Raw genomic sequence first — 24,782 nt, forward strand, 5'->3', positions numbered from 1 at the left:
CACACCCATGAATTTAGACATGAAAACTTAATAAAAACCAAGATGGAAACATCTTCCAAGTAAACAAATACATTTAATGAAAAGAGGTTTTTCAGGAGTCCTTGAAGAGATTACAAGTACTTTGGGGTCTCCTCTAAGCAGAACGGCTTGCAATCATCACTATTTATTATACAATTCTCAAGAGTTGTGATGAAATAATTTCATTAAAACTGAGCATCCTTCATGTAAAAATGCAAACTCTCTAATGCCCCTAAGCCCACAACTTTAGAACAACAGATGTGACACTCAGGATGCTTTACCTTGGGTTGTGGATTAGGAATATTTAACTGACACAGTCTAACACCATCAAAAGCTCTACCATATGAGATGCTTCTGATCTTGCGCATTCTGAAAGCACGTGCTAGAGAAATTCAAAGCCACATAACACAGGGCACGTAAAGTAGTGAAATTACTAGAACTGTATAACTAGCAGACCATAGTCACAGTCTTAGTTAATATGTGCTCAGTCGGTCACTCAACACTAGTTTAGTCCCCTTTTACTGCCCAGAAAGACACAATCCAGGAGTAGTGCCTGGGCATCTAACCCATTTGAATTTCAGAGAGATCATCTGAGTGCAGAAATGAAGCAGCAGCTACGAACACTGGTTGCTTTTCCAGTGAACTGCAGTTCAATCCCCAGAGTCTACCAGGCAGCTCACAACCGTCTGTAACTTTAGTTCCAAGGAATCTGATGCCCTCTTCTGGCCTCCACGGGCATCAGGCACACACATGGTACACAGACAGACTCTGGGCAAAACAATCATGCATAAAAAATAAGTACTTCTTTCCTTTATTGAAAATAGATTCTTTTCTCATACAACATATTCTGATTACAGTTTCCCTCCCTCAACTCCTCCCAGTCCTTCATCACCTCTACCCATCTAGGTCTACTCCCTTTCTGTCTCTCATTAGAAAAGAACAGGCTTCTTCAACTAAACATGACAAAATAAAGTATAAAAAGATAAAGCAAAAACTATCATATTGAAGTAGGACATAGCAACCCAAGAGGAGGAAGAGAGTTGCAGGAGCAGGCCCAAGAGCCAGAGACCTGCTTGTTCACACTCTCAAGAGTCCCATAAAATACTAAGCTGTAATATAGATGCAGAGGACCTGATACAGAACGATAGAGGCCCTGTGTTTGCTGCTTCCGTCTCTGTGAGTCTATCTGTGCCTTGCTTAGTGATTCAGAGGAAACGGATCTTCTTTTTAAAAAGGGAAGAAATATAATGACCTTGTTTTCAAAAACCTCACCACATATGTTTACTATACATAGTACTCTGTTACATAAGGGCACTTCTCATAAAGTCTATAATGTATCCCCCATCCCCCTCCTCTTTTCTTTCCCCTTCCCATTCATCTCCTTCCTTTGTGCTCAGGCAGTTTCACTGACTTTTTTTTTAAAGCAGTGTGACTGGAACAACCCAGTTACAGAACTTTCGACCTATGATCTCTCCTACCTGCAAGATGTGCTGGGGAAAGGCAGTGCAGAACATGGGGGAGTGGCCAACCAATGACTGATCCAACATGAATGAAGCCCACACCATGAGACCCACGAGATACCACGAGAGGGAACCCACACCTGATACTACCTGGATGGTCAGGAACTAGAGTCAGGACAGCTCAGAGGATAGAACTAAACACAACTGGCCAAAATTAATAAGGTCAATGAAATGACTCCTACTGATATCCGGCTATACTCATAGATCAGCGACTAGCCCAAGGATCCTCAGAGGGCCATCACCTAGCAACTGATGGGAGCAGATGCAGAGACCCGCAGACTAGGCAAAGCCAGGGGAACTCTGCAGAAGACGGGGAGGACGGACTATATGAGGCAGAGGAGTCAAGGACACCAGGACAACACAGTCCATCCACCAAAACAACTAAGTAAGGCTCACAGGACATCACAGAGACTCAAGTGATGACCACAGATTCTGTATGGGTCAGAGGTAGGTCCTCTGCATATACCTTATGGCTGTGTAACTTGGTGTTCTTGTAGGACTCCTAGCAGTGGAAATGGGAGAGGGTGGTATCTCTGACTCTTTTGCCTACACTTGGGACCCCTATCCTCCTACTGGGTTACCTCATCCAGTCTTGTTATGAAGGTCTTACTGTAGCTTGATAGGCCATGTTCGGTGGATATCACTGGAGGCCTGCTTTTTTTTTTTTTAAGGCTACAGAGGAGGAGTGGATTTGTGGAGTAGTAGGGGAGGAGCTAGCAAGAGCAGAGAAGAGGGGTGGATCTGCAGGGGAGGAACTGGGAGGAGCAGAAAGGAGGAGAATATCTGTGGGTAGAGGAACTGCAAGGGATAGGGGAAGAGGAAATTGTAGTGGAGATGCAATGTATGAGGGAAGAATTAAAGAAAAAAGAGGAATATCTTTAAAAATAAAGTTTAAACTTATTACAAACAAATCTTTAAACTTAAGTTTGGTTTACATTAAAAAATAAATTAAAGCTCCTTGGCCTACAAGCACAGAGCCTTGGACAACTTCCGCCACTACATGCACACGGCCTTACCTTCTTTTCCACTGTCTCCTACTCTGTCAGTTTCTCAAACTCCTCTACCTATGTCTACCCTGAACACGTGGATGTGTACAACTGTGCCTGAAGTAGGTCTGTCTCAGAATAGGGCTGGTGGCTGAGAAGCTGTGAGGTGAACTTATTCCATTACCTGGGTCTGGCCTGCAGGTTTAGGAACTTGGGGCCAAAAGGTTGTTTCTTCTAAAGACTCTGAGTGGAGTCATATCTCAGCAGTAAGAGCATTAAGCTCATAAGAAATTAATGTACAAAAGAGAATGCAATTCAATTAACTGTATTTATTTGCAACAAGGAGCATAACTACTATATGTATCAGAATTGTTACATCAGTATAACCAGAACCAGTATTGCTACAGACCACAGTAGAGAGAATGTTGTCTAATGAGCAGGAAATATGTTTTGCTTTTTTGAACTAATATTCAATCATCCAGAAAAAAATGTCTTTTCTTTCCCACTCTCTTTTCATTTGAGGAGGTTTAAGATGCCACACAATGCTTTTGCATTCTCTGTATGGGTTCCATGACCATCGACCTAGGATATGTTTATCCAATCCATCTCAGAGTAGTGCTATGGCTGGATGATGCAGACACCACCCAAGAGTTCACGTGTTGGAGACTTACTCTATGTGTAGGTCCTAGCTGAGGGTCACTGAAGATGCTGTCCTCAATCAAAACTGGTGCTGTTCTCAGAAACTGCCTTGCTTTCCCTACAGGGCTGTGAGGTTAAAGCTGGACTCATGAGGGCTTTTTGGCTTCCTGACTCATCTGAGATCTAACTTGCACATGCCCCTCACCATAACTTGATAAATCCATGGACCTCGCCATAGCTGGATCCAATCGTGGACTCTCAGGCTCCAAAAATATCTTTTCTTTTAAAATTATCTAGCTTCAGGCTTTGTTACAAAGGTGAAAAAGAAAAAATGGCTAATATAAGAAAAAACACTCTATATAAAGCATTCTTCTATGTATTAGAGAGGGAAAACAAGATCTGAAGTCCCAATAGATCTCAGAAGAATCTATCACTTCTATTCTGCCCCATTTTTCAAAGTTGGAAATGTGTGAACACTGCTTTGTACTACACAATGATTTAGCTCTTCCCCCAAATGTTATATTGGACATTTTATACCTTGGGAGGGCAGAGCAAAGTCTGAGAAAGGGTGGGACAAGAAACTGATTACAAGTTAGTTCAATCATTCTGTCAGAGGTATGTGGGTTTATAAAATTAGGTAACACTGTTTGGCTATTATTCTGCCATTCCAAGATATTCTGGCAAATTCAGAAAGAGCTATATCCTGTCGTCCTACAAAAATATTACCATATTTTTTAAAGAACAAAAGTAAAAATACAGTGTTTTAGAAAAATAAAGTGTTTCAGAAAGTACTTAGAAATCTGGTATTCAACATCTAACTTCACTGTTTCAGGGCCAAGAGCAGACATCTGGGGTCGGCCAGGGCTTTCCTACAGAGTAGAGATGGATGCAGCTCGCTAAGAAGGTGATATTCTTGCTAAGTAACTAAGTGGCCAAGTGACTAAGAATCCTAGAGAACTAACGCCACTCTTCATTTTACGAATCAGGCAACCAAGCCAAGACAGTGTCAATAATGTGACTAGAGTCCCAGAGCTGAGAGCTCATAAATGAATCCTCAGAAATCCAGGCAAATGTCCCATTCTCAAAATGCTAGAAAGGCAGAGTAACTGCCAGTGACATCAAGAGTGTGCAAAGAAGTCACACAAGTTATCAGCTGGCAGCCTCGGAACTGATGGAATCTTAACTAGAAAGAGCATCTCATGCCTTAAATCCTGTACAGTCCTCAGAACAAATGAAAACATGATCAAGTGTGGTAGCGCACTACAGTAATTACAGACACTCAGGAGCCTGAGGCAGGAGATTTGCTAGTTCAACATCTGCCTCAGTTAAGACATGAGATCCTGTCTCAAACTAAAATTGAAGAAGAAAAAGGCAGCTAGAGATGCAACTCAGTGTACAAGGCCTTGAGTTTCTTTCCACTATTGTAAATAACTTTCTAAACTAAAAGGGATGGACCGGGGAAAGAAAATAAAGACCTGATGGCATATTCAAAACAGCCTGCCACAAAACCAAAAACACATCGAGCATGTGTAGTCTCTCAAACTCTGAGGGACGATTCCCCTCCATAAGAAATATACTTACCTATCGATAGAAGTCATCTGACTAATTTAACCTTTAAAATTGTGCTAATCACACAATGGCAAGGCAGAATTCTATTGCTACGACAGTAAAGGTTACAGGAAATGTCCATTTTTTTAAGACAAGAAAAGTTTATACTAATGATATGCATGTCTAAAGGGAATACTCAAACTGAACTTCTTACAAGTCCATGTTAAAACACATGCATACACACACACACACACACACACACACACACACACACACAAACATATATACACAGAGGGAGAGAGGGAGGGTGGGAGGGAGGGCGGGAGAGAGGGAGGGTGGGAGGGAGGGACAGGAAAAGCCCATTAATTTATAATTCAAGGATCAAGACATAGTACTGAATTCTAAGTACCGCACACTAACCGATTGTGCCAGTGGAGCTCCATTACTGCAATTATAGATTCAGATTTGAACACACTCCTTATACCCCAGAACACTTACTTTTTCCAGGGTTTGACGATTGTAAAGAAACACAACTTTAATAAAAATATAACAACTTCAAAAATAAAAGAATATGACCAAAATGCTATCTCTTGACATGTGGTTCCACGCCCCGCTTCTCCTTCGGTGTGTCCAGGTGACATTGTACACTGGGCTGGAAAGGACGAAGTGGAGCCCAGGACACAGGTGGGCGCCGCGGGATCTCGGCCGGGCTGGGAGTGCTGGGAGAGAGGGTAGCGGTGGGGGTGTTTCTCTAAGGATTTTACTGTTACAGCTCTATCAGACAGCTCACACACATACGCACACCATTCAGGGTGAACAAGGGCTATATAAGCCTTGGAGAGTAGGAAAGAGTTTTCAGGAGGAATGCCTTATTTGCATGGAGACATGATCCGGGTGCTGGCCTGGCAGGTTCTGCTTTGATGAAAGGAAGTTGAACCTGTAAATTCACCAGGGACTATGTGACATTTCTTAAGTAGAGGATGTGGGGTCATACTCCCCAGATAAGATCAGGCAGATGACGTAGAAGAGGAAGCCCCACTGGAAAGGGATTCCTCCATTCTGCGCAAAGCTCGGGAAGCTGTCCGATCATGATAAAAGCCAACCTTAATATTAATAGCAGGATCTCCCAACATGGACAGGCACAGTGACTCAGACCTGTAACCTCAAGGACTTGAAGACTGAGGCCAGAATCAAAAGTTGAACTCCTGTCCTGTCTACATTACAATCCAAAGCCAGGGAGAGAAAATTAGAGATACTTTCTCTCAAAATATAAAAAACAAGAAATATTTTTAAAGAACTCTAACAAGCTGAGTGTGGTAGTACATGCCTTTACTCACAGCACTCCAGGGAAAGAGGCAGACGGACTCTGGGAGTTCCAGGCCAGCCTGATCCACCTAGTGAGTTCCAGTTCAGCCAGAGCTACATAGTGAGAAATAGCTTCAAAGAGAGAAAGAAATTAAGGGAGGGAGGGAAGGAGGGAGGGAGGGAGGGGGAGGGAGGGGAGGGGGAGGGAGGGAGGGGATAACAGAGGCAATAGCTCGATGGTAGATTATGGTACATAATGTCTATCATATGCAAGGCCCTGAGTACACCCTGAGTTCGCCCTGGTATACAGAACGCCACCCATTTATAAAAGTTTGAGAAATACCTTCAGTATCTTAAGAATTTCAAAACTGTCATTTTGTTTGCAATATATTTGTAGCATGAAATTAAAAATAATTTTCACACTTTAACAAAACAAATTTTAAATAAAGTATCTCATGGCCTAAGTCAATGATTAATTTTCAAAAGTAGCCACTGTCTTCAGCTGGAAATTAACTTCAATAAGCAAGTGTGAATTTCTTCCATCCTAAGACCATCTTTACGACAACGTTGGTGGAGGAGAGATAACAAGTAGAAAACGGGGAACCATACACTACTAAAGAGTGAAACGAAAGCCAGTAAGATTTAATTAAAATTTATTGGGAGTATGGCTTATTAAGCTAGAGCCACACATATCAGCCAGGACGCTGTGATGAGGAATATTCTGGTACTCAGGGAAACAGCTGACACTAGCAGTAAAACCAGACAGTGCACAGCAAATGATAAAACACTCCTGAACCAAAATTGGACCTGTCTATCTACCTGACTCTCTAAAAAGGGCTCGTATTACCTATGACACTGGTGGCAAGAAGCTAAAGCATGCTACGAAATGCCACCATGTAGAGAAAGACACTGGTTGTATTAGAATTGTAAAAACAAATTTAGCAAAGCAAAAGTAAATTATTTTTTGGAAACCTTTCTACCGCTTATCACATCATAGCCATTTTGTTCAAAACTAATTGAACACATATATTACATAATAGTAAATACTGCAAATTCAAAGTATAGCTATATATATGTATGTAGATATTTAAAAAAAAAAAAAGGAAAAAAATCCAGTGAGGTGGCTTAGTGAGCAAAAGAACTTACTGAGGAAACCTAAGTCAAATCCCTAGAAAAGGAGAGAACAGACTTTACAAAGTTACCCTCTGACCTACATACACACATCCACCATGACACATGAACCACATGTACACACATCATGTACACACAGAAAGACATACAATAATAACAAATTAAATAGAAAAGCGATAGCAACTCAGGAAATAAGGCATAACTTCATAATACAAACTTGAGAGCAACAGTACTAAGAAACGCAGACGGACGGAAGAATTCCTGAACAGCACGAAGTCTACCCTCATGCAGCTTCTTCATCCACACAGTCATCACGGTAATAACAGACAGCCTCAGGCTTCAACCAGGGACACGGGCCATTTCTGTGACATTTCATATGACATCATATTATACGATTTGCCATCCTGTGCATCCTGTGTCAGCCTCCTAACCAATCTGAGCTCCTTTAAGCCAAAAATGTTACTTCCCTTTGTTGCCTAACAGAATAGCTTAAATACTAATCAATTAACAAATTATTTTCTATTTCTTTGCAAGCATTTCTTTTTTTTTCTCCATCTTTATTAACTTGGGTATTTCTTATTTACATTTCAATTGTTATTCCCTTTCCCGGTTTCCATGCCAACTCTCCCCCTCTCCTTCTATATGGGTGTTCCCATCCCCATCCTCCCCCCATTACCACCCTCCCCAACAATCACATTCACTGGAGGTTCAGTCTTGGCAGGACCAAGGGCTTCCCCTTCCACTGGTGCTTTTACTAGGCTATTCATTGCTACCTATGAGGTCAGAGTCCAGGGTCATTCCATGTATAGTCTTTGGGTAGTGGCTTAGTCCCTGGGAGCTCTGGTTGCTTGGCATTGTTGTTCATATGGGGTCTCGAGCCCCTTCAAGCTCTTTCAGTCTTTTCTCTGATTCCTTCATCGGGGGTCCCGTTCTCAGTTCAGTGGTTTGCTGATGGCATTTGCCTATGTATTTGCTGTATTCTGGCTGTGTCTCTCAGGAGAGATCTACATCAGGTTCCTGTCAGCCTGCACTTCTTTGCTTCATCCATCTTATGTAGTTTGGTGGCTGTATATGTATGGGCCACATGTGGGGCAGGCTCTGAATGGGTGTTCCTTCTGCCTCTGTTCTACACTTTGCCTCCCTATTCCCTGCCAAGGGTATTCTTGTTTCCCTTTTAAAGAAGGAGTGAAGCATTCGCAGGTCCCAAGAATAACAGATCCCAATCATGCAAAAACACCGGCAAGGAGTGAGGAAACAAATCCTTTGAAGCCAAATAACTTCTTGTCTTTCAAAAAGTTTCTTTAGGGTGCTTTGTCACTAATTAATTTTGAACTCTCATGAGGGCATGTGGCTTTTTTGTGGCTATTTGAACAAGCAAAAGAACGAACACTGGAATTCTACTAAAAGATTGATGTTCTAAAACAAAAATGCAACATTGTGGGCTACATAGACATCCACCCAGTTCCTTCTCTTCTGTGAAGATGCTCTGCATCGTTTCCTCTTAGGGGTGGGAGAGGCTACAATCAACAGTGCACCAAGAGTTAGCCTGAGATGCTAAGCCAAACAGCAGAGCTCACAGAAGGACAGACCGCACACCAGAACACAGTCTGTCTGACCTGGTGCATTTTAAATCCCAGGTGGGAATCGCCCCCACCCACAACATTGACTTCAACAGGCTTAAAAAGTTATCCAGAAAACAAGCAAGAAAGTAGAAATTCAAACTTAAACTTTCAACCCCCATTTAAGGAAAATTATTCTTGGCTCGGGCCTTTTAGCACCCTCTTCTAAGACAGTATTGAGCAATACAAAGATCACTACCAGCATAATCAAAAGGGGGTGGAGCATGCATTGGCTATATTCCTAAAAATTAATATTCACAGTTAGAAAAGAGAATACCTTCTAGGGGGTACTTTATGCCTTTGTTATGAGGATCATTCTGTGATTAGTACGTACTTCTCTCAAGCTAAAAGTCTAGAAACAGAAATAACATTTGATATTTAAAAGTCATGTACTCCTGATGCATTTCGACTTCTGAATATGGACAAGAAAACAAACAAATGGAGTTTTAAATAACGCACTCAGAATGAGTGCTGCTTAATTTTCAGAAGAAAAGAGTTACAAGGTATCTCAAAGAATAATATTTGAACACTTAGGCATGTCTTACAAACCACGATCTCTTCCCCTCCCTGTTCCCTGAAAGTACTACTTCTCATAAAAGACAAAGGGGGAGAGGTGGAAGTGAATCACCAAATCTCATAGCTAATGTGTACAACAAAAATTATCTCCTCCTAGTGATGACTAAAATCTGAAGAACATGACTAGGTCATCATCTAACAAGAAAATGACGAGTCAACGAGCACTTTACTTAGCAGTAATAGAAAAAGTTAATAGAAACAAGCATGGGCAGCCATTTTATGTTCTCTTAAAGGGTCAACCAAGGTCAGAAAGGCCTAAGTAACATCCAAGCAATCGCTGAAAGGGGTGTGAAGAGAAATCTTCATATGGTGCTGGTTTGTATACCATACCGATCATACACAGGATTACTTGGCCTAATATTTATTGTAGGAATCAGAAGCAACTGCAAGGGATAAAACGACTTGCTGAACAGGATTTAAGTGGGACATGCCCAACATGTTTGCTTTCCTCTCCATGCCTGAAATTATCACCCATGAACTGAAGTGGCAGGCTTTCCAACCAAATCAAGAACTAATACAGCTGGCAAACTTGGACTTCCATACGTTTAGAATCAGCCTCTGTGGGGTTCAAGAGGTGGCTGGGTGAGTAAATGTTTGTTCTCTGAGCGCAAGAATTTTCTTAATGTTGCCCCTTAGGTGCCAAGGATAGCAGGTCCCAATCATGCAAGAACACAGCAAGGAGCTCAGACAACAGCACCCATGGATAAACTCCAGGTGTGGCAGCATGCCACTGGAACCCCAGCACAGGAAGATGAAGACAAGAAGACTCTTGGAGCAGGCATGATGGCGTGCAGACCTTTAATCCAGCGAATGGAGAACACGGGCAGATGAATTTCTATGAGTTCTAGCCCAGCCTGGTCTACATAGTGAGTTACAGGACTACAGAGAAGAGACCCAGTCTCTAAAACACAACAACCAAAGATTCCTGGGGCTTGCTGACTGGCATTCTAGACAGATCAATGGGTTCTACATCAGTCAAGGGAAGACACAATTAAAAAGAAATAAGGTGGAGAACAATTGAAGCAGATACCCAACATCTGGGCTACATGGACACACACACACACACACACACACACACACACACACACACACACACACCTCTGAGGAAACTATTGGTATAGAAGACATTGCAGTGGAACAGCGCCTGAGAACAGGTCCAACACCTGTGTTCTAAGTCAGACACAAAGGCTGCTGGTTCTGTGCACCCTGATTCCCTTCAGTTCTCAGCCACAGCTGCACGGGTAAGCGCAGCCTTGGCCTTAACAGTGAATGCTCACCTCACTTCTGCATCCTGGTCTTTTTTTCTCAATAACTGACATAAGTCATCCAAGTGTTGGGTAGGTCAATTCTCTGCCAAAGTCAAATGCTACTTTGAAATAAATTACTCAGTTAAATGTAGATTATTCAAATAACGAATGACAAATAATTTAATTACTGACCATTGAAAAGTATTTTGTTTCTCTTTCATTTCTACCATTGTCACTTGAGCTTGCTGTTTTTAGAAAGACAGGAATCTAACAGAAATTCCTTCAAATCTACTTAAAACAATGGTTCTCAACCTTCCTAATACTGCGACCCTTTAACATAATTCCTCATGCTCTGGTGACCCCCGGTCACAAAATTATTTTTCTACAACCCTTTTACAACTGTAATTTTGCTAATATTATGAATCTTAATGAAAATATCTGATATGCAGGATAGCTGATATGTGACCCCAAAGAGGCTGTGACCCACAAGTTGAGAACTACTGATTTAGTCTTGGGCATAAGATGTTATTCAGTTAACAAGTGATGACTATAGCTATTTTCCTACTAACACAGCTTACAAAATACAAAATTTCAAAAATACTTAAATCACCAAAGAAAGAAAATGGTGCTCTTAAAGGAGCCCAAGGCATGAGACAAGAAATGCTGGCAGTCAGGAAAAGCTCACATGATCTCCCTCATTCTCATTCCTCTAGAAAACTTTGAAGTCATGAGCGTCTCCCTACTCCCATCCAGCAGCTGAGCCAAAAGTAGGAGGACGTGATTTTTTGCCAAGTAGTGAGTACTGCACACACATCTCGTACTCAAATATTTTCCAAAATCAAAACACTGCAATCATAAGCAGATGTCTAAATAGAAACAAACTACAGTTTTTTAACTGACAGATAATACTGAATGTTTTTATTGTGTATAACACATTTAATGCAGTGTACACACATTGCGGACTGATTAAATCAAACTGAGAAATGCGTTACCTCAGTGGCTATCATCGTTGTTGTGAGAGCACTAACTAACATCTATCCTCTTTACATCTCCAAAGCACAGAAACCTGACATACTCTTTCACCTCTGACTTCACAGCAACATTTTATAGGTATATTTCAGGTTTTAAGTAGGGTTTTATAACAAAAATCAATAAATATTTCCATTCTGAAACATGTCAAAGGAAAACATAAAACAGCTGAATGTAGCCACAAATTCAATGAAAAGGCACAAACATAATTCATTTTCCTGATACTAAATAAAGGAGAAAATGCGCAAAAGTCTGTCTCATCCTCCATCTTCACTGTCTGTATCCACTGCCAGGTAAGCTGTGATGTTTTGTTCAGTTTTAAAGCCCAACACTGAAAACACTCACAAATAGAATGGCAGGAATCATTGGCAGGTCCCACTCCTATAAGAAAATTACCCTCACAGTTTTGTCCAACATAGACAAGCCTTACTTTATAAGTGGTTTAAAGAAAGCATTTCGAAGGAACAAAAGCACACCTCTATAAATCACGATGCACCAAGCATATATTCCTATTCCTCAGATGGTTCACTTGTGATTGCCGAGCATTTCCTGACCGTTTCATTGATGTTAATCTCATCCCCTTAAAGATATAAAGCAAACCATGCTCCTCTAAAGACAACTGAGGACAGCTACTAAAATAAGCAAGTATTCCTTTATATAGCTAAGCATCTCAGATAAACTCTAACATCTGTAAACAGACCAGAGAAGTTTCCTACTGAGTCTCATAGAATGGCAAGAACAGGATTGGTCACATGCCTCCTACTTCCAAAGGAGACATTGGGCAAGCTAACTCAGTCTTCAGGCGGGGTCCTATAATCTTTTAGGTAATACAAGCTTTGCCTAAAGTCCATTGCTGCCTAAGAAACTGAACGATGCTAGCACATAGCCTTTGTGATACATAAGACTGACAAGCCTGAAGGACTTTAAAGGAGAAAGGTGAAATAATGGTGGTCAGGACCACTTGCTTCCTCTAAGTATGGGTAGCTCGAGGAAGAAGTATATCTAATGATCCTAGTTAGAATACTCAAGAATGTGTGTATGTGGGGAGGGGTGTGTGTGTGTGTGTGTGTGTGTGTGTGTGTGTGTGTGTCTGTGTGTCTGTGTGTGTCTGTGTCTGTGTCTGTGTGTCTGTGTGTGTGTCTCGGTGTGGGGGTGTGTGTACTATAAAAACATATAATTTCTTGTATAGCTGAAATAAAAGTAATCAGTAAAGAAAATCACTAACACTGAAAATAAACGTGCTTCTCATGTTTGTTTTAATATCTAAACATATCTTCTACGTTTTCACCATTTTTCTCATTGGTTATAAATATATCTGCGGATGGAAAGATGGCTCAGACATTAAAGGCTAGGCTCACAACCAAAAAGATAAATATATTTGCATCAACTACTGGATATGTTATTTAACAATATGGCTAACAATGTACAAATTAAGGGAAAAGGCAATGCATACAATATAACTAAAATAATCTATTAAATACTGTCAGGATTTTAAGTGCTCAATTATTTTGAAAATATTGTACGAGTGTGTTGAACATTAAAATCCATCTTAATACACATCACAATCTACACAATTACTTTTAAACCTCTAATAGCATCATTCATCTACTTCTACCTACTAGAATATGATTTTTAAAATTAAATCAGACACAGATTTGCATACTTCAACATTTTATGCTAGTGAATCTGATAGGAATATATCTCAGATACAGTGGCCACTATTAAGAATTTTGAGACAAATGCCAGCAGAATCAGATTAACATCAACAAATCCTTTTAGAACAATGGAAGAAATAATTTTCCCATAAAACTTAAGCTTAAGAAATAATAAACTTTAATGGCAGTACACATAAAAGAAAGTTAATTCTGTAACATTTCAAAAGTGTTCTGCCTGGGAAGAAGCTTAACAAAGTCTGAAATGTATGTGTAAGCCCTCGGTGGGTTATGTAATACTTGTCCCCTTTGTCATGGACAATGGAAAATAACACTTGACAAAGTAACAGTCAGATGTTAGGAAAACTACAAGGCATGTCCACTAAATCTGTGCTTAAGATGCAGTAAGAGGGCAGTCACACAGTGCACGCAAAACCCCAGCAAACTTCCACTGCTGATCAATGCCACCAGTGTTACTAATGCTTCAGGGGAATGTTAATGCAGTCTTGGCATTTCTTACCATAGCTATGACAAGAAGTAAAGGACACATATAGAATGGTATTTCAAAATGTGTTTAAATGTGTGTGCATGTCTGCGCGCGTGTGCACACGAAAAAGTATGTGTGTGCTTATGTGGTGTGTGCACCCACGTGAACGCGTGTGTGTGTGTGTGTGTGTGTGTGTGCGCGTGCGTGTGTGTGACAATTTCCACATGTTTATGTTAATGTTAAATATGTATAAGCAAGAACACTGCTGTTACATAAAGGCTTCCCTTTGGGTCATAACATGGCCAAAGGATGCGCTGTAACTCTGCTCCACACCATGAAACCACACTTGTCAACTCACTGTGTCGCTCCAGCAGTGACTTAAAGGCTATGAGTCCTTACCCTTTCTTTCACTAACAACAGATTTTTTTTGTTGTCTTATAATTGTTACTATGTTTTCCCCTCTGACCATCGTGCATTATGTGCACATACATGTGCCTACCCCTTACCTACCATGTGTCAGAGCTTTATGCCTTATCCTAGACATTTAAAGATAAGCAAGTGTGATTCTTCTCTTCTAAAACTAACTATAGCCGTAGAACTGCCCATCCATCTAGCTCATTAACACTACACCTTCAAACGCTTGTGATTGGACTGCCAGTTCTGTCAGACAGTATCAACTCTGGGAACCAGGTTTCAAGTGATCAACACTGTAGTTCTAAACTTTTCATCAGCAAAATCCTATGGCTTTATTAAATGAAAGCAGATGACTCCTTTTCCCCCTCCTCCCCCTCCTCCCTCTCCTCCTCATCATCATCATGTCACTGGGAAAATTAGCAGCAATGTGTTGTGGTTTGAATAAAAATGGCCCCTAGCTACTCATTTGTTTGGACGCTTGGACCCCAGTTGGTGAACTTTTGGGAAATATAAGCAGATATGGAGTCGTTGGAAGAAATGTGTCACTGGGAGTGAGCTTTGAAGTTTCAAAAGCACATACCTAGTCCAGCCTAGTTGTCTGCCTCCTTCCTGAGGATCAGGCTGTCAGCTCTCAGACAATGCTCCAGTGCCCGACTTGTGTACTGCCCTGCTCCCGGTCAAGATGATCATCGACTGATCTACTCCAAAACTATAAGCAAGCCCCTACTTGAATGCTTTCTTTTTAAAACTCCATCAGCCACAGTCTCTCTTCACAACAACAGAGCAATACCTGGGCTGACTAGTTTTATGTCACCTTAACAGAAGCTAGAGCTACTGGAAAGGAGGGACCCTCAACTGAAAGAATGGCTCCATAGGATCCTGCTGTACAGTGTCTTCTTAATTACTAATTAATGGGGAGCCTAGATCGGGTGATGCCATCCCTGGGTTGGTATCCTGGGTTCTATAAGAGAGCAGGTTGAACAAGCCATAAGAGCAAGCCAGTAAGCAGCACTCCTCCATGGCTTCTGTATCCGCTCCTGCCTCCAGCCTCTTGCCCTATTTGAGTTCCTGTCGTGACTCCCATGGATGATGAACAGTGATGTGGAAGGGTAAGCCAGTCCCCAGGTTGCTTGTGGTAGTGGTGTTTCATCACAGTATTGATAACCCTAAGACAGTTACTAAGACACAGTCTATTAGTATATGCTGATAAGTTGATTGCTTGGTTGAATCATTAATCAGCAAGTATTGGAAGCTTAGCAAAAACAAAACAATAATGCCAGTTAATAATGCCACTAATATATCAGACATGAAATGCTGAACCCAGTACTTTATATGCATTTTCATAAATTCTTACAAGGAATAAAGGTATTATTATAATCTTCTACAAGCAAAACGGAGGCTTGAGTTTTAGGAAACTTATAAAAAGACACACAACTCCAAAAAAAAAAGAGTTCAAACTCATTTATCCAACCTCCTAATGCTACCTCTCACAGAGAAAACCCTCTCTGTAGGGTACAATATAACAACATTACAATTTATTCCAGTCTTTACTAAGGAAGTTAATCAAAATATATAAACATATATACCACAAATATTAAATATAATGCAAGCTGTGTTGTATGAAGCCCTTCAGATTCATGGGTTCCAATTCATATTCAACAGAGAAAATAACAGAAAAGAAATATATCCACAACAAACATGTCTAGATATTTTTCCTGTCATTGTTTCCTAAGTACTGGTATATGACCATATGCACCTATGTGTTATACATAATGTAAAGATAACTTAGAGTACATGAGAGGATTATACTTAGATCCCGTGCATACGCTATGCTAGATTTTTACAAGGGACTGGAGTATGTGAAGATTTCCTGTTTTGGAGGGGAACCTGCAACTAATTTCCTACCACCAAGGAAAATATATTTCATATGTGTCCTTTATTTTAAAGTATTAAGACCATCTTCACTCTGCACTGGACCACACAGAATTTGACTAAATCGAGTATTCCAAATCCAAAATTCAAAATCTGAAATTAAATTCACACTTTTGAGCACAGCAAGAAGCTGACCTCGTGCAATAGTTTGCAATCAAAACACCATTAAGACAAAAGAATGCAAAACTGCTTTCAGATTCTACATGTAAGAATTATAGAAAATGAATGACTCTTGTGTTTGGACTTTGCTCCTGTTCTCAAGGTACCTAATTATGTACATGCAATTACTCAAAAATTCAGAAATTCAAAAATCAGAAACACTCTGGTGCCAAACACTTCCAAAAACTGGATACTGTGTACACAGTTCTACCAAGTAAAAGGGTCAGTCACAGAACTGTGTCTCATCTGTATCCTGGCCTGGGCACCGTGCCTGAGTACATGCTCAATACACAGCAACATAACTCCATCGTTGACTCTACAAACTTGGTTCTATTTCTGTGACTCTGTGGCATGCACATCTGAACCATCACCAACAGAAGCGGGTAAGACACACTCGTGATAAATAGAGAACAGTGAACTTATCATTTTCAACTGACTACATTTTTAACAATATTTCAAAGATTTATTTTTTTATAAATATGTTTAGACATATGGATGTGCTGTAACATGTGTGGGTGTCTATGGAGGTCAGAGGTGTTAGGTGTCCTAGGGGATACAGGTAGTTTGTGAGTATGCTGATATGGGTGAAGAAAACCAAACTAGGATCCTGCGGAAGAGCACCAAACATTCTTAACCTCTGAGCTATCTCTCTAGCCCATTGGCAATGTTTCTTAAATGCAGGTAAGAAAATATTTAACACAATATTGCAGATAATATTTTAGTTGTGGGAAAGGTAGCATCATATCCACAGCAACAACACACTGACTATGGATACATTAAACATGTACAGTAGTAGAGACAAACAAAGCAGAGCAGGGCACGACAGTAAACACGGTAAGCACGCAAGCCTGGAATCCCGGCACCCAGGAGGCTGAGACGGGAGGAGACAGGGAGAGGGAGATGGAGACGGAGAGGGAGAGGGAGAGAGAGAGACAGACAGACACACACACACAGACAGAGACACAGAGAGAGACAGAGAAAGACAGAGACAAAGAGACAGAGACAGACAGAGACAGACAGAGATAGACAGACAGGGAAAGACAGGGAGGGAGAGGGAGAGAGAGACAGAGACAGAGACAGAGTCAGAGACAGGGAAGGAGGGAGGGAGGGAGGTAGAGAGAGAGAGACAGACAGACACACACACACAGACAGAGACACAGAGAGACAGAGAGACAGAGACAGAGACAAAGAGACAGAGAGAGACAGAGACAGACAGAGAGACAGGGAAAGACAGGGAGGGAGAGGGAGAGAGAGACAGAGACAGGGAGGGAGGGAGGGAGGGAGGGAGGGAGGGAGAGAGAAGAGGAGGAGGGAGAAGGAAGGGAAGTGGGAAAAGGAGGGGAACGAAAAAGAGGAAGGAAAGGGGGAAGAGGAGGGGAAGGAGGAATGTTGGGGACAGAGAAAGGACAGGGAGGTAGGCAGGCAAGAGACTACCCTGAAATTACTAAATTTAAACATATTTAATTTCAAATTCTAAACTAACTTCAACCTTGCCTCTGAAGGTAAGTAAGAAAAGCCTAGTAATTGAAAGGCCTAGTAAGAGATTTAAAACAACTGTATTAGACTGTGGTTGGCTGAAATGATAAAACTCAGAGCATTCAAATGAACTATCTTTTTCCATGGCACCGATATCACTTTCTAAGGACCCAGTGTACTGTTTGTTAAGGGGCATACATAAAATACATTCTTAAACGGGAACTCTCTAAATCAGAGTTCCTTTACTCTTTTACCTTTGCTTCTAGTTCCTCCTTCAGACTCTGGTATTTTAGCTTCAGTTTCTTGTTCTCATTTTCATTCTGGGTTAATTCCTCCGCCAGTTTCTCGCACTTGGATTTCAACTTCTCTAGCTGACCGAGATGGGCTTTAGCCACTTTCTTATCTTCCAAGCTTTCTGCCTGGTGGAAAGACAAGGAGAAGAGAAAGCTGACCAGCTGCAGCCAACTGGTCCAAAACATAACCCATACTGCAGTGACGGGGAAAGAGCTGCAAGGCTTCCGTGCTCTTGTTCGTGCACAGAAAATAAACACAAAGCAAGTGCTCTGGGCATGCGTTCAATACATCCCAAACGCTTGCTAGGTGACAGGTACCACGATCCGGTGCTGAAGACGGCAGATGGGAACTATAAAGACATATGAGCAAACAGTAAATGTGACATCATGGAGGCAAAGTGTTTCCCGGGTATTTTGGCAAAACAAAGACTCACTGATGAGCAAGGCAGGCCTTACTGGAGGCGATCCCCATAGAGATGCTTCAAGATGGTGCTTTGGGATGGCTGGTTTCCTCATCTACAAAAGAGGGGCCTAACCTTCTTCCCTCCTGGATGTTAGCAAAGACTCCCAAGCTTTTCACGTAATGGAATATAGGTTCTACTACTGTAGGACATAAAAGCACAGTATGAATGAGTTGTCCTCCACCAAAAGTGTAATAAAAATCCCTTCTGATCTATATTTATTTGGATATAACCAAACTTAGCATTTCTTTCATTTCTTTTTGTGATTATAATTTAATTATGTTTCACCCTTCCCTTTCCTCTCCAAACCTCCCATAACACCTCCTCAATCCTCATTGATGTGGAAACACAAAGACCAAGGAGAGCCAAGAGTGTTCAGGAAGTGTCACCATACAGGACTGCAAGCGTCAGCAACAGCCTTACCTCCCTTACCTCCTCAACGACCTGAGCAGGGAGGGGCTGCTACTGCCCTATTGACTCCTGCTTTGAACTCAAGCCACCAGAAACTAGTAGCTTATGCAGATAAAAGCATGCAGAGGACCTGAACCCAGCAATTCTTACTCACACCCGCATTCTCAACAGGAGCACGGCTGTAAGGCTTTAAAAGCATTGAGCACAAGCGTCGGGCTGGATGGCACACATGTACCACTCACCAACAGTCAAACAGCAGTCTCATGCAATCGTTTACAATCCGTTCTAATACCTAAAGTGTAGGCGCTTTCTTTTCCTTTTCGGGTGGGGCTAGACGTATGAATACATGCGCACACTAGGCAAAGGCTCTACCTGAGTTAATGGTGGCCCTGCCTCCTGCATTATGATGTCTATTACACATGGCTAATTAGGTACCTAGGCACACAATCATTGGGAACAAATTCCTGAGAGAAGTTTTGAGAGTTTTAAACAAAATCTATATTTTATTTACCCCAGAAAATTCAGCTAAGACCACATGCCACTTTGAATTAACAAAGGAATTGATTTTTTTTATGAGCAATCCTGTATTCACAGGATCAAAATAAATTTACAAAATAAAGTCTCTCATCAGGAAAATTGCTCAATTACAATTTTAAGTTTCAGTAGACTGCTTTTTACTTTACTTTATGCCCTATAAAGAAGTCGAGGGAAATGGGAAAGCTCTCCTGAAGGTCAATGGCTCCTAGAGCCTGCTCCCAGGCCCTCAGTAGACAGCATGCTCCGCCCCCTCCCACTCTATCCCTGCCCAGCCATGCCTCATTTGAAATCAGGCAAGACTAAGACATCTACACCACTAAACTTGCAAAATTCTGTTAGAGGGTTTTCTTCCACTCAGAGCCTATTTTTAAAGATACCAATTCTTAATCTCCCTAATACTTTACCTATTTAATGGCTTTTTTTAAAAATTATATCAGCGTTTCATTTGAGGATTTGCAAAGTGTGTTCAGAATAGGCAAGCGGTATAAAAGCACTTCCTATTCCTATTTCGGTGGGAAAGCAATAAAAGTGATATCACTTTACCAACAGCCAACAATGGAGCCAACAATGGCAAAGGCACCTCCTTCAGCTTCCCACTCAGGCCAACAGATCTAAACCTGTGAATGATGTTCTTGCAGAGACGATCCTGAACCAATCGTTACCAGCTCCCAGTCAGTTCCGGAAGCTCAGCACATACCATAATTAACGGTGAACAGGAAAGGACTCTCCCTTTTCAATGAAACTCACAACTATAAGCACTGCCCACACAGCTGACGACATTCCATGACCATCATGCAAAGCCCAGCCTTCCTTTGAGGGTCACATACTCCTCCACACCGTTCATACTTGGTAACAACAGCTGAGGGACCAATCATGCTCTCCACAGAGGTTTCTGACACATGACGAATCAAATCTCTTCATAAAAGTACCATAAATACCCAAATGTCCCCTCAGAATTATGTAATTTATTCTGATTCCTTCACCCATATGCAAAATGGAAACCCACTGGATGACCACTTGGACCTGAACTCCAAAAATCTGCCCGTGAGGGATTTCTGAGTGAATAAAAACATCTCTAGCAATGGACCTTCATATCCCCAGTCTCTCTCGTTCATTCAGCAGAAAGGCCTGCTCTCCTACTCGAGTTGAATGGCAGTACTCACAAGCCCTCATGCTGCTCTACACCAGTCTTTCTATCAAATGTCTGCCTACTGCTGCTCAACGATATTTTCACCGGCTTTAACAACCGTGGCCCATCGCTACCAGGGAACATCCTCGGCGGCATCTCAGAAAACCTGCAGAGGAAAGACGCCTTCTTCAGGGCGGAGCACTCTGCCTTACATTCGGGACCCTCACAATTCCTTGTGGACTTTGGCAGTGAAACGGAGTGAACACATTTGTACTTCTTTCAATTTGTCTATCACATGTGACACTACTCATTTTAATTTTCTTTTATGTGCAGGGTGTTTTACCCAGATGCTCTATCTGTGCACCATGGACATGGCTGGAGCTCTGGAGACTAGAAGAAGACATCAGAGCCTTTGGAACTAGAATTATAGACAGTTCTAAGCTCTGTGTGGTCCTGGGAATTAAACCCCAATCCTCTGGAAGAACAGCCAGTGCTTTTAGCTGCTGAGCCATCTCTCCAACCCCACTAGTTATGCTTTTCTTGAAATATCCTCTGGGTTTCCAGGACATCACTCTCTTCTCATGGTCTCTCATGTGGTCTTTTATTCTTATTTTCTAGAACCTTTTGTCTTAGTTCTTTCTTTAAACATTGACATTATAGAAATGTATTCTTTTCTTTCTGCTTATGCAATGTCCAAATCTTGTGAGGCCTAACACTCATGAGTTCCAGGTTCCTACATAACTTCCTTCTAATTTCAATTTCCCCTCACCTCCTGACTCTACCTGTACTCTCTACCTAGACCTGCATCATTAAACGTAAGGGCCTTCCACCTAACTCAACAAAGTAAGAAACTAGATTTGCCATTGTTCTCCCCAGATCTCCTGTGCCATCATCATAGTCTAAGTTCATAAAAAGTGACATTATTCTACTTACCACCCACTTGTTCTCAGTTCAAATCTTTCCCAGGACAGTCAACTAAGAACTCAAGCAGCTGACTACATAGGTTCAAAATATATATCCACCATTCTCCAGACACACTTGTGTCTCCGTTTCCTTGTGAGTGAGAAAGCGCTGCACACTCTCATCAGGAATGATGTATTCAACAATTAGCACATATAAAGCCCCTATAGCTATTGGCACGATGTGCTCAAAAAGATTATCTGACAGTATTATCGCAAAGGCCAATCAACAAATAATATGAGCTCTACCTAGCCCTAACCCTTCATAACACTAATTCTCGTGTTGTTCATGCCTCCATCATTCTAAAGGGTCATTGCACTCTACTTAATAAACATTAAAGTACATGTTTCTCAGGTTTTTCCATCTCCCATTTGGGATGTTAGCTCATGTGGTATGTCTCAGTTCTGCATGCAAGAGATAGTAGATTTCGTTCTTAGGAACATTCAACAGTAGTGCACCTTAAAAGGCTGGTGTCAAGGACTACTAGCCACTTAGCACCTATACTCCTCTCCTCCTCTCTGATCTGCACCTCAGTTAGTGCTACTAAAATGGCGACTGCCAGAAGGCTAGACAAAACTGGGAAAGAGTGTATAAAGCAGTGTTCTACGGGTATCAGCTACTGCAGTATTTTCAAGTACGTCAGTACTTTTAAAGTGCTAGTAGATTTCAAGAACTTTTGAAGAAAAATGACTATTAAACCTTACCAATATATTCAACCATTCACCTATCACACAAATATGCACAAGGTTTCAGAATATCAAGAACTATCTGAGGCACTGGTGGTAACAGCTGAGCAAACCCAACTTTCTGTGAGCTTCACTCTGACTAAGGGAAAGTCAAAACCTAAATTAATTATACGAAGCCTACACCTTTTAAATATGGTACAAAAAAGGCAAAGTAAGGAGATGGATCAGTTGAACACATCTAATAACCATGCTATATCAAATGACTGCCCTGATTGGTGACAATGCCAACGTCATTTGACCTTAAAAACACTTCCAAAATGCAAGAGCTCAATCAGAAATATACCCACACAGCTTTGATTTGAAACAGAAATAATTTGCAGAGGCCTTGTGTTTCCACAACCTATATGCTATGTTGCCTTAGTTACCACATGAAGAAGGTCTGTGGCTATAGCTTCAGTGGCCTTGACAAGTCTTTGCCTTTGTATTTTAGGAGGTCATAAATGTTGAATGAGGGCACGTTTCAGGTCCAGGACTTACTGCCACCTCTACCTTTCCTGAACTCCCAAAATAGCTAAATGTCCTCCTTAAAGGGCTCTCGTTTTCTGAAATAGATGCTCCGAGGTGGCTGTTATAACTCATTTCGACCTGACCAAACAGGCATGAATAAACCTCTTTATTGTTGGTTTTATCTTTGCTGCAATGCTTGGGAATACTGAATGATCTCTAAGAGTTTATGCTTTATTAACTTCATGAGCCACCAAAAAAGAAATTCCGTCAGAATCACCAAGGTAATAGACACGGGTACCTCCAGCGTCCTGATATGGCTCTCCGCTTCACTCTTCTCGTTCTTAAAGTGCCTCATCAGCTCCTGGATATTCTGCTCGTGCTTCACCTTCACACTCTCCAACGATGAGGTGAGGTCCTCCAGCTCCCTCTGGTGAACGTCTCGCTCTAACTTTAACTGTGTGACAGCAGTCACAGTCTCTTCTTCCTTCGATTTTACCTGGGCCGTCAGCTCAGAAAGGTCCCTGAATGCAGCTTTCTTGGCTCTCTCTTCCTCAGCCAATCTATTAGCGAGATCTGCTCGGACGGCACTCAGGTCCTTGATGGACTCCTGCATCTCAAGAAGTTTGACTTTGTCTTGGGACTGGCTCTCCTTTAGCTCTGTAATTTCTTCCTCCAGGTGAAATTTTTCTGCTTTGATCTGGTTTTGAATCATACTCTGTCTTTTCAACTCATTTTCTAGTCTGTGGATGGTGTCCAGGGAATTCTTGACCTCCAGTTCAAGTTCAGCTCGGTGGGACTCAATGTCATTCAGTTTCTTCTCCTTACAGTGAAGCTCCTCGTCCTGCAGGGCACGCTTGCTTAAGACATCATTAAGTTCCTTCCTGAGATTCTCTATCTGCTGTAACGCTGCACAAAGCTGGCCTTTCAATTCATCCCTCTCTTTCAGAACCTAGTGAGTCAAGAATAAAAAACAAACAAACAAAAAAAAAAAAAACAACGAAAAAAAGGTTATGGCAAAGTCTACCGTGGCTCTTCCAAGTAATTAAATAAAATTTAACCCATAAGGGGAAGAAAATTTCACTAAATCGTATTTTGTATAATTTAATAAAAAACAATTTTAGGCTGGAAACGAGGTAAACACATAATCATTATATAACTACATAAAATGACATAATACCACACCTGTATGAATATGTTTCAGATATCTATTGCCAAAATGTACTAATGCATAATAATCAGTAATTACTTAAATGTAAGATAGAATCAGGCAAAGGAATAAAGGGAAAAACTCTTCTATTGTGACTTACTAGAACTGATATTAAAGCGTTGTCTAAAATAACAGAAACGTATATTCCAGTGACATACTTAAAAAAGAAGAGGTAAAGGGTAACGTGAGTAACCTAGACAACATCTAAAACCAGTACTGACGCATGACCTGTGTTACTTGTAATAAACTAATCAAATAATGCCAATATCTGATAAAAACACAGAAACCAACAACCAAAAGTCTTGAGAACCCACAAAGGCAGGCGTAAGCTCTTTAAGGAGCACAGGTCAAGAAGGTACGCAAGAGAAGTACATCCGCTAGAGGGGATCACACGGGGTGACAGAGGCCAAGAACCAACCTTTTGTGGTCTCTGGTTCTCACTACAAATGACAGCAGCAACCAGTGGAGCCAAAGTTGATTCTAAGCTCACGGGTACCAAGAGCAATGCTTATGTTTGTTGCTAATGCTCAATATGCCCTCCCCGCCATGACGTTGCAATTTCAGCCTTTGGTTTTTTTCCTTTTTATTTTTAACTGAAAAAAAATGCCGTGTGTGTGTGTGTGTGTGTGTGTGTGTGTGTGTGTGTGTGTGTGTGTGTGAAAGGTCAATCTGAAACGATTACCCATATTTTATATAACTACATAAAATCACATATATAGAGATGTGGAGGAATGAAGAGGTGAAATTATCAAGTGGGACAAAGAAGACAAAAAAAGCAAGAAGTAAGAAATAGTTGGATACAAGGAAGGAAAATATATCCAACACACTATACGTACATGCATACATACATAGA

At 41.2% G+C, this 24,782-nt stretch overlaps 1 protein-coding gene across 8 annotated transcripts in view; it reads right to left on the minus strand.

Moving 5' to 3' along the window:
• Positions 1–24,782, minus strand: part of Cep128 (centrosomal protein 128) — a 378,006-nt gene that overhangs the window by 228,480 nt on the left and 124,744 nt on the right. For 7 of the 8 annotated variants that reach the window (XM_056985589.2, XM_056985588.2, XM_056985587.2 and 4 more), the window contains 2 exons: positions 23,021–23,671; positions 17,993–18,157 (listed from right to left, as the gene is read on the minus strand). In XM_056985589.2, coding sequence (XP_056841569.1) covers positions 17,993–18,157; positions 23,021–23,671 — 816 coding nt within the window. Of the gene's footprint in view, positions 1–17,992; positions 18,158–23,020; positions 23,672–24,782 lie in introns of those variants that run through there. The other variant, XM_063262693.1, reaches the window with a different exon arrangement.

The sequence above is a fragment of the Rattus norvegicus genome, chromosome 6, assembly GCF_036323735.1.
Source record: "Rattus norvegicus strain BN/NHsdMcwi chromosome 6, GRCr8, whole genome shotgun sequence".
NCBI lineage: Eukaryota > Metazoa > Chordata > Mammalia > Rodentia > Muridae > Rattus > Rattus norvegicus.